The sequence below is a fragment of the Clytia hemisphaerica genome, unplaced genomic scaffold, assembly GCF_902728285.1.
Source record: "Clytia hemisphaerica strain Z4C2 unplaced genomic scaffold, Clytia hemisphaerica genome assembly, whole genome shotgun sequence".
Classification (NCBI taxonomy): Eukaryota; Metazoa; Cnidaria; class Hydrozoa; order Leptothecata; family Clytiidae; genus Clytia; species Clytia hemisphaerica.
The window spans coordinates 589,275-607,597 of record NW_027103510.1 but is presented as its reverse complement, the minus strand read 5'-3'; the positions used below and the strand labels follow the sequence as shown (position 1 = coordinate 607,597).

The 18,323-nt window shown below is 35.5% G+C and overlaps 1 protein-coding gene across 1 annotated transcript; it reads left to right on the top strand.

Moving 5' to 3' along the window:
- Window positions 1-4,150: 4,150 nt before the first annotated feature.
- LOC136799032 (regulator of nonsense transcripts 3B-like) lies at window positions 4,151-13,662 on the top strand. Its single transcript, XM_067055711.1, has 13 exons — window positions 4,151-4,289; window positions 4,736-4,842; window positions 5,101-5,207; window positions 5,606-5,701; window positions 6,184-6,294; window positions 6,761-6,834; window positions 7,082-7,114; window positions 8,632-8,687; window positions 9,236-9,302; window positions 10,335-10,560; window positions 11,023-11,232; window positions 12,909-13,090; window positions 13,492-13,662. The coding sequence occupies exons 1-13, from the start codon at window positions 4,200-4,202 to the stop codon at window positions 13,660-13,662; spliced, it is 1,530 nt and encodes a 509-aa protein (XP_066911812.1). The 5' UTR covers window positions 4,151-4,199.
- The last annotated feature ends 4,661 nt before the right edge of the window (window positions 13,663-18,323 follow it).

The following is an 18,323-nucleotide window of genomic DNA, read 5'->3' as shown; positions in this document are numbered from 1 at the left end:
GTTTTTCTTTATGGAATTGATTGCTATATTTTCAACATAACACATGGAATCCCTAAATGATTTTTGTAAGTCCTTTTCAATTGTCAAAAGTTCCTTTGTTATTTTAGTCTTCTTTGATTGGGACGTGCATTTTAAAAATTGCTTTGTAATTTTTCTTCTTCTTTTCGTAAGAGAGCGGCGATATAGAAGATTTCGAATATCGATTGGATTTAAGGTTAGAGTAAATCAAAGAATGGTAAAGTATAGTTTTTTCTACAGTGGCAACACACATCACATACTCGAGTAGCCAGGCCTCTAGCATTCTTTGTTGCTTTCCTCCCAAATCAATAATAGACTTTTATTTTCCACCACAGTACAAGACTCAAGAGCAACAAACAATATGAAACAGTCAACAGTAGTACCGTAAGTTGGTCTTATAGTGACATTCCTCATCTAATTCTGACACCCTTCTTTTAGAGATATTTAAGAATAATACGAAAACTGGAATCACTGATTGGCTATATATAGATAGGAGTCAAGTTACCAGTGCACGAATGACTCCAGTGCACGAACAACGCACCTCTTTGAACTTGAAAAAAAAAAACCAAAAACAAATTTCTATAGAATTTCCTTTGTGCAGCAGAATCCTCGAACTATTCCTAGCAATCTGTCCAAAAATTAAAATAAACGGAGCACTAGATCTCGAACAACACCGACCAAACCAATTTTGAGAGAAGCCAAGTAAAAAAATCATGAAATTTGGGATTTTTGTAAACATGGCTGATCGCGAGATGAAATGTTTTTTATAAGGTGATTATGAACAAGAAGAGTTCTGAACAATCCAAACACACTATATTCAAAATGAAGACATTGCAACGTCAAAACATTCGACAGCTTGCGATCACAATTAAAAAAGAAGGGGAAAAGAAGACACGTCGTGCTTTTCGATGAGAAAAACTTGAAAAAGAAAACAAAAAACGGACGACAAAAATTTTTTTACAAAAATAAGCAGGTTAGTAAAACGCTAAAGTTCTTATAAAAAAGATGCTTTTTAAGTGAAAAAGCGCGTGGTTTTGAAAAGTTCAAATACCCCTGTATCATCTCGGAGGAGAGTTAAAGTATTACTATTACCTGCGAGTGGAGCTGTAATTTTTTCTTTCAAAAGATCGTTCGCGCACTGGTTACCATAGGACGGGGTGAGTTGGATACCCGGGGTGAATCGGATAATTTGTTTAATCGCCTCTCATACTTCACTGACAATGTCTTTTTCCATTCTGTTTTCAGATCCCGTTCACTGATCGGTCAAGCTATCAGAAAAATATGGCTTCAAAGATTTTGAACATGTTCTTCGGAAATTGAAGAAGAAAACCTTCTGATTTTCGGACCCTTTTTTGAAATGCCGAATAAGAAATAATGAAGCGACCGTGATTGGAGATTCCTTTGTAACCAAATAGAAATACTAAAAATCAACATTTTAATAACTTAGATAATGCTAATCTTTGAAAATCCTGCATCGCTGCTTACAATTTTGTTTTTTTGTTATGTTTTTTGCAGTTCATTATTTAAAGAGGCTCAGCTACAAAAAAATCATTTAAAAATGGTGGAGTTATGTGTGGATGATAGAAATATGGCTTTGACTGTGGATAATATCTTGCCTTTGGAAAATCAATTCATTCAATCAATTCTAATATGACTTTGCCATACTCGTTTCAAAGAATATTCTGTCTTCTATGGCAAGGGTTTCCCTTGGCGAAATATTCACTGGATTCCATACATTTTTGGTTTGTCTTGTTTAGCCTAGCAAAACTGAAATAGAGCACAGACAAATGCCCCAAATTTTGCCCATAATACTTGTCTTTTTAACCTTTTCACATCAGTCTAGAACCAAAATTTACAATCCTTCAAAGTATGCAAAACAATGGGCAAACTGGACCTCGTTAATAATTAAGGACTGGAGCTTAGATATCCCAGGAACTTGGATATTCCAGGAACTTTTTTCCAGAACAGGCTTACTGGGAATAGAAGGGATTGGGCTCCAAAACGTTGAGAGTTAGCCTTTTAAATAAATTGTCTGCTGATTTTTTTTCTGAAGTTAAAATTTATTTCTTCATAATATATCTTTGCTACAATTTATTGCATGAACTTCAGATTCAAAATTTTGTTGACCTGACATTATAGAAAGCAAAGCTGAATTTCATGAATTGTTTTACATTTCAGTGTCTTATATGTCTCTTATGTTTTATTACAATGCATTCAAATTAACAAGTGCACATTTTTGATTATTGACATAATATAATAAAATTAAATATTGTTAAAATAACAACTTTTGTTGCTCAAGATGTAGAACGTTTTGAATATCTAGTTAAAACTCCTTACTCTTGACCTAAATTTGGAGAAATGTTGAATGATATTAATATAATAATTCGCAGATTTCATTGTTGCATTTCTAACAGAAATTTCTTTAGGAATATTCTTATTTCCTAAAACTAGAATTTGAAATTTACCAGGATTTGCAGCATGGTGATCGTTTTAAAACTAGTCTGAGGTCAAAATCGAAATTTCAAGGCTTATTACAAGACTACCATCACCAATTAGATAACAAATTTCCTGTAAGTGCCCAGATAAATTCTGTATAGTGTGTTTCAATTTAACGAAGATAAAACTCCCAAGTTCCAATGTCTAAGGAAAAAACATCATCACATCTGAAATTTGCAACCAAACAACATGATTCGATCCTGCATAGAACGGGCCATGTGTATATCACCATGTATATGATATCCCGTGCATGTCTGTTGACAATTCGTTCCACCAATGACTGAGCTATCATCAGGTAAAAATCTTGATGCACCACAATGACCATTGTAAGCTATGTTAAAGGGGTTCAGTAAGAATGAAATTATTTGTGTGCCAGACAAACCCACACTGAGTGTGCGATTGTGTCCAGGCTTGAAGCATTTGATTCTGAATTCTGTGAAACCAATGTATTGTTGTAGAATTGACAGAGCTGTTGGTTCCAGTGCAAATTGACCACTTTGCACATTTTGAAGCTGAGATCTATTGCCAAATGTATATCTTACTTCATTAGGATTCGCATCATCAACTACAGCTACAGTAGCTAAAGGCTACAGCCAACCAGCCTCCTGTGGATAAAAATTTAGTAAAGATGATTGACTGCTGTCTTGGGAAATAATTGGAAATAAAATTTCACATTTTTAAAGGCTTAGAAATAGGTGAAATTCATTATCAAAATGTGCAATGTTGTAAGAGACTTAAGAATTAATCCTGACTGGACTAGTCTAACTTTTATCAAGGGGAAATGTATTTTTAAGTATCATATGCAAAATTAAAAAAAAAACTGCTATTTTGAAATGAATGATACCTGCTTATACCTTTATCAAACTACTAACAATGTAATGATAATTGTTCTGCGTTGTGAAAATAATTGTAAATGCTTTAAAACTAAAACATTTCTTTATTGTTACCTCCGTCAGTCTTTAAATCACAAAACACCTTTGTCAGTTCATCGAATGTGAAAATGATGAAATTTGTCTTTCATCTAGCTATGAAAGAATCACTATTTACAAGCATTATATCAATATTCTTTTAGTTTATAAATGAATAAATTACCATTTTACCCGAACAAACCTTATTATTTTTTATTTTGACCAGTTATGTCTTATGTGTTTCATTGTTCTAATATTCATTGACTAGTCTTGATAACCAGGTAGATCCATAAAAGTATCACTTGTTAATTCTTTTTCAACTATCAGGTGTAATTGTATAATTCTCCTAACTATAGACCAGTGTCCGAAACTCAGAAAAGGCCTTTTTAAAACAGGTTTTCGTAGGAGAACCCTTAGATCTGGGCAAATTCTTAATTTGACGCTTCTAATAGGGTGTAGAATGGACAAAAAAATTATCCTTGCCTTTGAATCTCATGAAGTTTTCGAGTGAATTGAGTTTTAGTTAATCGATACCTTCAAAGTTTCATATATTTGACGCCACTAACTAAGATTAACGTAAACAACCCAAGAGAACGAAGTCAAACACCCTTCTGTCTTCTGCTTGCTTGGACAGCTACTGTACTTTTCTCTCTCTTTTATGATTAGCATATTAAAACATTTTTATTTACGATAATTCTCAAACGATATGATTATTTTATTGATTTTAGCAATTGACCAAAAAAAAAGATATATGAGATTACATTTCACGTTTGAAAGATGGGGAAGCTTGCATCAGATACTACTGTTGACCAAAAACCAAAGGAAAAACCAAAAACGAAGAAAGAAAAACACATGTATCCCAGAAAGGTAAATTTCGAAACACACGTTTGTATTATATAAAGAACATCAAAATTTTTTGAATCCTTTGAATGCTCTTAACTTTTTTGAGTTAAAAGCCTAAAAATGTTCTTAACATTTTCATCACCATTTTCTGAGTATTTTTGTCGAAATTTGTCCATTTTCCTAAGAAATCGGGTGTTTCGATTCCACAAATCCTTAGAATTCTTTGCGCGTTCTTAATTCCTTAATTTTTGGCAATCGAAGCCATAATATGTTCTTTAGATGGTTCATAGTTTGTTCTTATTAAAAAATGTGTGAAGAACACTTTTTTGATTTGTTGTTGTTTAAAGTAATGTTTTTTTGCGGAGAAACACGGTTTTCTTGACTGGATTTTTGTCGTTATTTTGTTGAAATAATTTATATGATTGGATAAGTTGTTTTTTTCAAAATAATTTTAATTTTTGTATTTGTAGCTAGTCATTCGAAGACTTCCAACAAGTTTGAACGAGGAAACGTTGAAAGAAGAGCTAGGAAACATTCCAGAATATGAATACTTCTATTTCACTACTGGTGACACAAGGTTTGATGGAAATTTCATTTATTATTGCCCGCCCTACATCCCGCCATTAAGTAATGGTGTCTTTTGGGTATTTCCCTCACTTTTTGTCCCATGAAAAAAAAAATAAATAAACCATGGAACTACGTACTTTTTTTCTTGTGTTGGTGGGATGGAGCATGTTGCATTGCACCAACGCGAAAAAAAGTTCTCGTGTCCCCAAGCCTTTAGATATACTGATATTTTAGAACTGTGACCCAACACTTTTCATTTGGTTTTTAGCTTTGGTATGCAACCATATTCAAGAGCATACATTAGCTTCAAAAATTATGACGATGTTTACGATTTTCGAAATAAGTTTGATGGACATCTTTTCTATGACACAACAGGTATAAATTTAACTGTTATAAGAGTGTTATCCTATTAACGATACACCAAGACTTCTCTTTGTTTTGTGTCAAAGGTCAAAGGAGGTGTGTACTTTGGAAGGGCCAAAATTGACCAATATTTGGTTCCTCGTCCAAAAAGTAACGAATATTCATGATGAAATGGATGAAAACCCATAATGCTATAAAAGAGAAAAGCGTACAGTGTACTTTGACCATATGACAGCTTCAGTAAAAATAAAATAAAACTTAATCCGAATATTATTGACAAACAACAAAATTTTCATTTTTTGAAAAACTTTTGTTGTTTGTGATCTGACTTCACATTGATCCATGGAAAAATCAATTTTAGAATTAAGTTTTATCTTGTACAATGTACTGATACTCCTGATTTTCCACAGGTCGTGAATTTAGTGCGGTGGTTGAGTTTGCACCGTGTCAACTTGTACCCAAAGAGAGACAAAAGAAAGACCACAAAACAGGAACACTGGAAAAGGGTGAAAATGCTTTCTTTACTTATTTACATCAAAAGAATCCTTCGTCATTTGTGTAGTGCTATTTACAGTACACATATTACAGTACACTCGTCAAAAACCGGTAAAACCTACTCCTCATTGGAGAAATCGGCTTAAAACTGTCCAAGTGAGAAGAATATCCACATTCCCATTGGGTGGGATTTGGCCCCTTTATTTTATCCTTGATAAAACGGGGTGTATTCTTTCTAACAAATATTTGTTGTTTATCTAATTCTATCATTTGTTCCACACTTTACTCCCAAATCAATCAACAACACTCGACAATTCATGATATGCACCACTGCAATATGACTTCAGGAAATTATGCAACTTTTCTCTTTTTGTTCCACCCAGCAATGCATCACTTTTTCTATTGTTTAAGTGACATATTGGGTGGAAAATTTTAAAAGTTCCCAGAAGACTCTCCAGTGGTGTATATCATGAATTCTTTTTATATTCCTCAGATCCAGAATTCATTCAATTCTTGGAATCGTTGGACAAAGAAGAAGAGAAGCTACCGAGTGCTGAGATCTACATCGAAGAAATTGAAGCAGCCAAAGCTATCGATAAAAACAGTAAGCTTTTTTTGCTTCAAACAGGATGTTTAGAATGATATCCTCCTATTGGAATTTTATTTCTCTCTCGCATCATCGATCAATGTTTGAAAGCCCAATAAGATGCTTACCTACGTGGAAACTAAATTACCACTGGAATACAGATTGTGCCCCCTTTCCTTTTGTTCTCTCCTTAAATTTAATATAAGTAAGTATATTCATCTGGTTGCTGTTGGTGGAGCCGGGAGTGGGGGAGTTAATCACCTTTTCTAATTGCGCTGACCTGGGAGATTGCTAGGAGTGCTAGGGGGAGAACTACATCTACTCTCGGCATCTATTTTAACTAACCAACCTATGTCAGATTACCCAATCTAAGCTACTCACACACCGAGTTGGCGACCCTGTCATTCATCAGCAGCCTTAGTAATATCTGGGATACATGGATATTTTGTGTATTTTCTTTAAAGTATTGTTTTGCTTTTCGTAGAGGTGAAGTTTACCACGCCATTGATCGATTATTTGAAAGAGAAGAGAGATGTTCGGTTAGCTGCCATTGCCCAGGTAACGTCCAGTATAATGATATGTTTTGAAAAAACCTTGCAGAACCTTGCTATATTATCAAGAAAAGCGAGAAGTACAATCATTAGGAATAATTAAAATCCATAATTCGAACACACATGGGGAACACAAATTTATTCGAGTTAAGGAAATTTACAGGGGAGCTATAATGGGTGTAGTAAATAGCGATATTCCAATCAACTTGAAAAAGTTTTTTTTTTTAATGTTTTCGTTTGTTGTTTTTTTTCAGAAAGAGAAGGAACGAAAAGAAAGGGAACAAAAGGTATATTTTTCTATGAAGGCTTCAGCGTTACGATTCCTGCATTTGCTAAAAATAGACAAAAAGAACGACAAAATTCGACGTCCACAGCCCCGACCCGGATAGTTTGTCCACCCGTACGATTTGATTCCTCTTTGTTTATCAACGACTAATGGCTTAAAAGAACGATAAATTTACGCCTGTGTGTTATTAAATGCAGGAATTGTCAGTCAAACTCACTGTATTCGCTTATTGTAGAGAACTTAAGCCATCTTAGATGTCGTCTTCCTAGGGTCAGGGGGATATAGGTTTTGAGACCAAAGGGAGGTTTAAGGGGAGGAAAAATTTCTGAATCCAGGGTGGGGAACAACTGAGGAGGAGCAATAGGAAATATACCGGGTGTGCCACAAATAAGTTACCCTCTTTGAATTTATATTGCAGGCAGTAGCAGAAAGATTTTTCAAAGATTGTTTCGGAATCATTCAGAGGAAAGCCTAACTTAAAATTTGGTGTATTACTTTTTAATTTTACTCCATTGGTTCAAAAGTTATGTTCCTTTTATGACCTAAAATGTCAATTTTTAAAAATGTCAAAAAAGGCTAGAAACAAGGGTATCGTTTTATGAGAGACTTTTACCAAGTCTTGCTCCTTGTAACACTCTTTATCTCAATTTTTTTGTTTTTGTTTTTGTTTTTTTACTTCTGTGTTCCCTTGGGCATAGACAAGATGCAAAATGCTTCAACCCCCACAAAATTTTCAACATCTTTCCAAGAGTTTCCGAAAGTTTTTCTGTATGTGCATCATCGTCGAGAAAGGTAGATAAGGTGAAAGCTTTGAGCAAAAATGCTAAATAAATAAGTGCTTTTTACATAATGGAAATACATTTCCTGATTCATAAAATGGCTTTGTGTCTCTATTCATTACAGCCAATTTAATACTCTCGTTTTTGCCTTTTTTGACATTTTTAAAAATTAATACTTTTTATTCTTGAACATAACTTTTGAACCAATGAAGTGAAATTAAAAAGTAATACACCAAATTTTAAGTTAGGCTTTCTTCTGAATTAATCCGAAACAATCTTTGAAAAATCTCTTTTCTACTGCCTACAATATCAGATCAAAAAAGGTAACTTATTTGCGGCACACCCGGTAGGTGACCTCTTTAAATTGTTAATTCAAAAGTTGAAAAAAGCCGATTTGCTGAAATACAACTAGACATATTTTTTTTATATAATTATTTTAACCAGCAATATCAAAGAGTCTTACTTGAATACAAATCCTTTCCATTAATCCGCTTCAACACACCTTTCAGACCGTAGTCACCAATTGCCGCGCGGGCATTTTTTTTGTTCCAGTTCTTTTTTCGCCCCTATAGACAATGATAGAAAAAGGTGTAAAAAAAGGATTTAGAGGGATGATTAAATAATAAAGTGGCACGCGCCTGACTGCGTGACTACGGTCGAAAAGATGTATTCATTTCAGTTGTTTATTTCATACAAAGTTGTTTATTTCATACAAAGTTGTTTTGTTTCATTCTTCTAGAGAAGGGAACAACGAGACAAGAAGCAAAACAAACACGAAGAACAACGGAGTGAAAGGTATGTTGTATTTCGTTTTAACAGATTTGAAGTTGTGAATACGTGAATACGTTAACAACAACAACTTGTTTATTCGAATTACAGAGAGATTCGAATAATATGAAGTATTTTAAGAGGTCTTCTCCTTGACGGGGTCTGGAAACAAGTTTGAATTATAGAAATGTTTGAATATTTAGAAGTTCGACTAATACAATAATGACTGGTTAGTGAGGGCAGTACTGAGAAATATTGCTCGAATTCAAGTAACGACCGAGCTTGCGAGGTTGTTGCGTCGACCGAGAAAAAATATTCTCCATAGTTAAAAAAATTTGAATTTGTTTTTCAAGAATTACTTCAGGCGTACAAACTTTCGCGAGCGGAAACTTTCTTGAAATATTCTTGAATTTTTTGTCTTGATTCGCGAAAGTTTATTATTCGCGAAAAAGATTATTTCGTCAAATTCGCGAAAGTAAATGTCGTGAATTTTCGACCTCGTGAAAGTTCGTACGCCTGAAGTAATTCTTGAAAAACAAATTCGAATTTCTTTAACTATGGAGAATATTTTTTAGAAAATCTGCCGACAAATCATCCAATCGTGATTCGAAGAAAAACGAGGAACGAAAAGACAAATACAAGGTATGATTATATTAACAATATTAAAACACTTTTCTCACGTATTTACAATCGCCACTTAAAATTTCACTCAAAATATCAAAATAGGACACTACACCGAATCTCAAAGTTATTTTCGTCAAACCATAACACCAGTGGCTCTTATTCGGATTTTGTAAATCTTTGTGAACTGGTTGGATAAAAATATTTTTTCAAGTACCAAGTTACCATTCTCTCTCCCTTTCAATCCTAATTTAATTCTTCCAATTGTTCGCTAAAAATTATGTTCCGATGAAGAACCGATGGTCGGGAGGTTAACTCGTTTAACTTCCCCATCGTATAAGACTTTAGATTGGAGGTAAAATGAGATCTCGTTTGGTAAAATGTGCGCGTGGTCTACTAAATTGGTCCCTATATGGCTAGAAACATCTTTGAAAATTCAGTGTTTTTTAGTGGTTCGTGCATGACACCAAATTCTCCAGTTTACTCAGATCGCTCCGTTTTCGTACTAAATCTTTATGTTACAGCAAGAGAACTCCTATGATTCGTTTTCCCGCGTGTTTATTTATTTGAACCGGTTGATATTACCTACCTACAAAATGTTTTCTGACCTTTCTCTGCTTGCTAGCTTGCTGTGGATTGGAATGATATTTATTTGGATCATCCTGGCAAGAATATTGTTGTTATTTATTTTATCTAAGTAATGAAATTACTTCTCGCGTCGCTAGTTGTCTTAGGTGACGGTCTGGGTTATATAATATCCAATTCAATCTTTGGAAGTGAAATCGGACCCTAGAATGACTGAGAGTGAGAAAATTACCCACCATGTAGACGATGCTATCGTCCGTGTAATATATTATGATGATATTATGATATAACATAGTTGTATATTATAAAACGTAATATGCTGCGTGGCGGAAAAATAGAGTCTGTGTTTATATTGAGCCCCTCCGACTATTCTTGTGCGTGCGGACAAAATTTCCGCCCGGAAATTCTTTATTATTCGAATTTGTCTTATACTATAGCATAGTCTACCCATCATGTGTCTATTTTCAGGACAAAGAGAAAGAGGAAATCAACAGTAAGTCGGACAAACGAAAAGACAAGAAAGACAACAATACAAAACAACAAGACAGGTCGTCCTCAGCAAGCAACAACAGTAAAGATAAAGACGATCATCGCGAGAAAGAGAAGAAAGAACGCCTGGGCGAAGGCGGCGGCGGTGGTGGTGGCGGGGGCGGTAAACGTGGACCACGTGAACGAGCCAGCGACAGAAAAAAAGGTGAACAGTCTCCGTAGCTCGAACACACACGGGGAACACAGATTGGTACGAGTTATAGAGTAAGGTTTATAAGGCATTATTAACTGAAAAGACCATAAAACTTGTTCTAGTTAAGAGATATTCGAATTATAGGGTTTTCGAGTTGAGTAGACTCAACTGTAGTTGATGATGTTTTTGTAACAAAGAAGTTGTCGTTTTCATTCTTATGCAGGGGACATGGTGTATATTGATTCTGTCCAGGACTATATTTAGCTGCTTGGTGGGAGGAAAGGCCGGGGGCCTGGGTCGAATGATGCTTTTTGTCCTGGGTAAAAACAACTCAATTTGGCTAGTGAGGTTTATTCTTAGTGACATGATTTTATGATATACGAGTGAGCTTTTTCTCATTTATATATATGACATATCTCTTGCCACCTCATGAGTATTATGGCTTTTTTCATCGTTTATTCATCCTCATACTAGGTCGTAACAACAATGACAACCGACAAAATGAGCAACGCTCCTCATCATCAGCCAAAAACGAGAAATATCCGTCCTCGTCAAAAGATCAAAGCAAAGACACGACAAAAGACAAAAGTTCTTCTTCTTCATCGTCAAATAAAGATTCGTCTAAAGATTCTTCGAAAAAAGAAAACAGACGCTTGACACCTCCCGAAAAAGGGTCCAGAGGAGGTAAAAATGATTCTCCTTCAACTACCTTATCGGCCAAAACTTAGTCGGTCCTAAGTGACTAAATTTTGGCTTGGTAACTAAAATTAGGGCCGACTAAAAAATTTGGGCCGACTAAAAATTAAGGCCGACTAAAAATTAAGGCCGACTAAAATTAAGGCCGACTAAGTTTTGGCCGATAAGGTATACAGTATTTGTATGATTAATCAAAAATTTTCCGCCTTGGAATTTCGCAAAATTCAGCAAAATATAAAATACCTGGGATAATCTCGGCACATAAAAACGTCTCGGTTTCATCATTAAGACGTCTTCCTGTTTACTTGGATAACATAAAAGAACTTGCAAAGCATTGTTACTCATTGCTGAGAAGTACTAGTATCTACCAGGCGCCACAAAAAAGTTTCTCTTTTTGAAACTCATTTTCTCGAAATCTGAAAATTTTAAAAGAACCATTCCTCTTTCATTTGAAAGAAGAAAGATAAACTTAAATTTTGATGGGACATTTACCAAATTTGATTCATTAGATCAAAAGTTATTGGCAATTGAATAAAAAAGCTACTTTCGGAAAATGCTCATAAACGTTAAAAATCGTCCTATCAAATTAAACAGACCATAATTACATGAGACACCAGTATTTTCGTTTCAGTCATTAAAAATGATGATTAGCTGTCTAAATGACCTTGTTATAATAAAGGAAAATTTAATTTCAATGAAAGGAAGAAAATTCGTCGAAAAAGCCCAAAAGTTTTAGTTGAAATTCATAAAAATACATCAAATATGGGTTTCGAGGTAGATCGAGCCTTACATAGACTTTATCCAGTCTAGCACCAAAAATCTGAGGAAAATTTCGGTAAAAGTAAATTAAATTGATTTTGATGAAGATTTTAAACCCTTTCGACCCTTCAGTTTCAAAATTTATGTATTTAGTTACTGAAAAACGCTCTTAAACATGTAAAGGCTATTGTAAAGGCTATTGCGATTGCCAAATTTAAAATAAAAATTTGATAGGTCGATTTTTAACGTATTCGATCACTTTCTGAAAGTAACTTTTTATTCAATTGAGCATAACTCCCGGGGGGGGGGTACTAGGGTTGCGAGGCGGGGGGGGTGTCGCCCGACTTTCGAACTTGGGACCCTTACCGGGACTAAAAAGGAGAAAACAAAGGAAAACTTTGTGAATTTCACGACCTTAGCGGGACAAATTGACCAATTCGATCTTTCAGGGGTAAAAAAGTTGAATTCTCCATTTACAACCCTAGTGGGACTGAAAATTTGATTTCTGATTTTCCGACCCGGGGACCTTTGGAAGTCAAAAAGGTTACCCTTAAGGGCGGCACATACCGTACCCTCTATTTGCCTAAGTACCCCCCCCCCCGGGCCGTAACTTTTGATCTATAATGAATCAAATTTGATAAATGACCCATCAAAATTTAAGTTTATCTTTCTTCTTTCCAACGAAATAGGAATGGTTCTTTTAAAATTTTTAGATTTCGAGAAAATTAGTTTCAAAGTGAGAAACTGTTTTGTGGCGCACCCGGTATATCCATTAGGAAATCGAATTTACGATAATTCCAATTTTATCCCGTGCCATGTTTTATCCATATAATCCTTCAGAAAGAAACCTATGAAATGTATTTTTTAAATACTATAATACAACAAAGAGAGATGTCTCTTTACAGAATCACCAGAGAAGTCAGCAAAGAAAGACAAACGGAACAAGGAACGTGACACCAGTGACGATACACCAACCTCGTCCTCCACAACCGCATCTCAATCTGCATCTCAATCTGCATCTAAAGACAATACGCCAGAAGATGGAAACTCCTCTGAAAAAGCAAGCCCGAATAAGAATAATCGAAAGGTAACCAAAAAATTCTTGAAAATGTGAATATAACCCCTGGAAAATGGCAAAATGTGCAAAAAAATTCTCCTTAATACCTTAAAATTGATGGTGGACGAACTAAAGTGATGGTGGACGAACTATAACCTTTTAGGTCATAAAAATAGTCTTTTACCCCTTGGAAGTTTAAAATAATTTTGCCACTTGGAAAAATAAAAAACAACTTCCATTGAAAATTCTTCTTCGGATTACCTCTTTAAAAAGTTCGCCCCCCACCCCCCCATGTATGTATATAAAATGGAATGGATGTAAATTAGCCTGGAAACTGCAAAGTGAATGCTACTGTGCTTTTATTGTACCTACTACTCTTCTACACTTGAAAAATATGAAGATAACAAGTAGAATTAACTTTTTTATTACAGCCACGACCTGAGATGAAAATCTACCGACCACCATCAGAACGGCCCTCTTCTGCTTCTTCTAAGAATGTGACGTTATCTTCAGAGAAAGATTTCGGTAAGCCGAACACAACAGTTTGCTCGTTTGTTTTGTTTTGGTTAAAAGCAACAATCGTCTATCTGTTTCGAATCTGATACCTTGGCGGGAACTAATTTTGACGAGCGGCAAAAATCCTGAAAATTTTTAATTTGAGCGAGAACTTATTTTGGCGAGTGGGCAAAATATTTAATTTTGGCGGGTCTTAATTTTGGCGAATATTGTCTAAATGCGCCAAATTCGTCAAAATTAGTTCCCGCCAAACTAAATTCCCGCCAAAATAAGTTCCCTTAAGGTAGTTTCCATTTCTATTCAACCCATAACTGGAAATGGAATTTAAAATCGTTTTGGTTATTACTACAGTGGAGTCTCTGTAATTCGAACTTCCACAACTCGAATGTCTCCTCAACTCGAACGAATTTTCTGGTCCTACAAACTACATAACTCGAGATTTCCTAACTCAACAAATTTGCGTCATAGAGACTCTACTGTATATAGCTTAAGCGGTATAGAGTATGATAAAGCTCTGTATAGGCTACAACTTAATTTTAACGATCATCCAAGATCATGCAATTTGTTGACTTTGGAAAACGACCTTATAAAATTTCGTTAAAATTTTTGAGATTCTTAAGCTGGGTGTCCACTGAAAAAGAATAAGTTCGTCGCAAATACCAGACATATGATTTTTTCCAGTGGACACCCAGCTTTACTGTTGTGTATATAAGGTATCGGTTTCACGTCTCGCAATCTTAGCGCGAGCCAAGTCTGTCAGATTTTAGTTGAAATATACAATATTCCCCTTAAAATTTCAGTTAATATGAAAAGTATATCTTTCTTTAGACGACCGACCAAGGTTCGTTCCTCACCGAAGTAGTATTCCAAATATGACGGTGGAAGTAAAACAACAAGCCACCGCGATACCGTGACGTCGCCGATCCAATCGTGACCGTATCCCTGATCGTTGATCGTGATCGTGATCGTATCGTATAGGAACGATAGGCACGATCGAACAACGACAGTCACGAAAGTCGGCATTATTCCGATAACCGAAACAGCAAACGGGGTTCCGATTATAACGAAAAATCGGGAAACCGGGATAAAGAGAAACGTGACGATTCTTCTTCAACACGACCTCAATCTTCCAAAAACAAAAATAACGAATTTCGAGTTCGACAAAAAAATCTTCATCACAGAAAGATGTCTCGGTCACCGTGAAAAAAGACGTTGACAAAGAGCGCGAGAGAGAATTAGAACAAGAACGCTATCGAATGAATTGGCTAGGTAAAGAATAAAAAGACATTGTATTTTATCAGAGGGGTACTAGGATTGGCAAATGAGGGGTATGTGCGGACGGGACCTCCGGAAACCGATGCTTAGTGAGACTGATTTTTGCTGAAAATACAGACTTTTTGAAAAAATCTCTTCGATTTTCGGAAAATTTCCTACCCTTAGATGTTAGAGAGCTTTTTTACGTTTTTTTTGTCTCGAAACTGAAAAAAATCCTAAAAATCGTGAATTAGAGCAACTAATTAAACATTTTCTAATGTTTGCAACCCTAGGAGAGACATTGAAAGGTGAAAAACCGACCTTTACCGTTTGCACATACGCAGCACCTTTTTGGTCTAATTACTCCCCGCTCCGTATGTAAAGTATTTCCCTTTAACTTAGTTTTTATTTCTGCTCTGTATATTTACTGAAATTTTGTTTTTGATCTCTTTGTGAATCATTGAATTATCTATCATTGAATTGAATTTTGTGTTGTGATTTGTATAAATATTCTTTGTTTTCATTAAACAATTTTATCGCAATTTCTTTGTGAATCCTGATTATTTTACTGGTTAAGTACACCAGGTTTTAAATCCAAAATCTTTTGTCACATTTTTTGTCTGTTAATTCATATGCTGAATAATAATAGAATTAATAAAATAATCATTACGCTAGTTGAAAACTTTGAACGCAAATAACGCCCTCCAATTGTGTATAAATGAGTGCCGGGGAAATCATATTTCTTGTATTGTAGTTATATATGAAAATGTAATTTGTATAACTAAATGTTGAGAATCAGCATATAAACGTTAATGTTTGTTGAAGAAGGAGGGAAGAAATTTGGAGGAAATAATTTGGGGATGGCTGAAAATTTTTTCGTGGGGACTTTAATTTTGCGGATCAGGGAAAAAGCTAATTTTGGCGAGAATTTAATTTGGCGGATGACGGATTTTTAATCCGATCAAATGAAAACATTGATTCGGGAGTAAATTTGAAAATCGGACTCATAAAAAAGGTGGATGCCGAAAAAATTTAATTAGGACGCGGATTTAAAACAAATCCACCAAATCCGCCAAATTTTCTTCCCGCTAAAATTTCTTCCCTTGAGGTATCCTGTTTTATGATGGAGAGGGGAGGTGAGGCGTGCCTCTATTCTTTACAAAGCAGAATAAACCAAATAATTTTTGTCTGTGTCTGCGCAGAAAAAAAGTTCCTACACAGACTAGCACGATTTTCGTTTTCTACTTTTTGATGGCGAGAATAGATTCGCACCATCCCTGCCTAGTATATAAAAAAGGTTAAGCCATTTTGTGATAACTTTGTCTTATGACTGCAGCTGGAAATGGTAACGCGATGAGTAATATGTAAGAATATGAAATGTGTTTAAGATTAAGGAAAATTTCTTTATGAAAGACTATAGAGCCTTAAATTTTCGGCACTGGTTCGATAAACTTCACAATAATTATAACATAGCTCCTTCATCTGCGAGCGTGTTCGTCTAAGGATATCTTGCTACCGTACTAACAATCTAAACGCTCCCTTATGGCCTTAATAATAAAAAAGCGCTAAAATCGCAAAAAGTGGCTATACTGCAGCAAATATCCGGATTTTTGATAGCCTGGGTCGGTACCAGTCAGAGGCCAAGTTTTCATCAGAATCCAATATTTAATGAAATATGAAATATACTCACGACCTACATGACCATAACCACCAATTTAATCGTTGACAAAAATGATAAATTTTATAAAACATAACGTGAGTATCACAGCTCAAATTTACAAATATCTAAATTTTTGAGGCTTTAGCGCTTTTGATTCTTATCAAAAAAACTTTCTTGTTCTTATTAAGAGAGCTTGCTTTTGGATTGTTATACAGTCAAGACCTATTGCAAATTAGGTTATGATGGCCAAATTAAGATGTTCTGCCTAATTAAGCCACAATTGCATCCTAGTGCTCATCTACCTACCTATCTGACTATCCTAGTGCTGCTAGTTGATATTTTGTAATGACTTAAGTTAGATATATAAATATTCAAACCTAAGCTAAATATCTTTTTTTTTTATGAAGATTTACAGTCCAGGCACACGAGGGCCTCTAAACCGATCTATCGTCTACAATTACAAAGATCTTGATTCGTAGCGCAATGGATGTTCCATCCATGCCTTGGTTAGTTCTTCTTTGAACGCTTTGATGCTAGTAGCGTTAACAGTCTCTTTTGGTAGCTGGTTCCATGCTGTCACACATCGATAGTAAAACGACTTGGTCTGGACACCTCTAAATCCATCGTCTGCAAAGTTTGGTATCAGTTCGTAATCGTGAGTTCGAGATGGACGCACCCTGCGAATAAACTTTCCAACTGTGGTGTCCTTATCGTAGAAGTGCAAGTGTTTGTAGATCTGAACCATGTCTCCGAAGTGTCTTCTGAATTCGAGAGAAGGCAAGTCAAGTTTTCGTAGGCGCTGCTCGTATGGTAGATTACTTAACCTTCTGACCATCCTAGTGGCACGTCGTTGAACGCCCTCAATTAAGTTGATGGCCTTACGTAGTTTTGGTGACCATACAGATTGGGCATACTCGAGATGAGGCCGGACAAAGGTTGTGTACAGAGTGAAGAAAGTTTTAAGGCTAAGGTCTTCGAAACCTCTTCTGATGACTCCTAGAATGGAATTAGCTTTTTTCACTTGTTTTGATATGTGTTCTTCAAAGGATAATTCAGAGTCTATCAGAACACCGAGATCTTTTTCAACGAAAACATGTTCAAGTTGTTCACCTCTAAGTGAATAAGGGTGCGCCGTGGACAATATTCCAATATTTACCGAGAGTGAGAACGTGGCACTTATCTGGGTGAAATCTTAATAGCCAATCATTTGACCACTTTTCAAGTTTGTGTATGTCTTGTTGGATAGCCAATGAGTCCTCAATCGAGTTGACTTCTCTGAAAATCTTCGTGTCGTCAGCAAATAGGAGAATCGAAGACAGCACATTGTCAGGGAGGTCGTTGATGTAGATAACGAAGAAAAGTGGTCCCAAAACACTTCCTTGGGGAATACCACTGATAACATCATCCGTCTTAGATCGAGTTTTGTTAACCTTAACCAATTGTTTTCTGTCAGTCAGAAAATACTCTACCCATCTCAAGATGTTTCCAGATACTCCATATCCTTTCAGCTTTTTAAGTAGACGGCGATAGGGAACAGTATCAAAAGCTTTTGCAAAATCGAAATATATAGTGTCAACAACACTTCCGTTAGCTATACTTTCACAGCACTTGTCCAAATAATTTAGGAGTTGTGTGACGGTGGAGCGGCGACTAATGAAACCGTATTGCTTGTTGGTTAGAAGCTTTTCGTCAGTTAGATGCTTCATAATGTGCTTTCTTATAAATGATTCCATTAACTTACAGACTACTGAAGTCAAACTAACAGGTCTGTAATTTATCGCAAGGTTTTGGACACCCTTGTTTTTATAAATTGGAGTCACATGTGCCATCTTC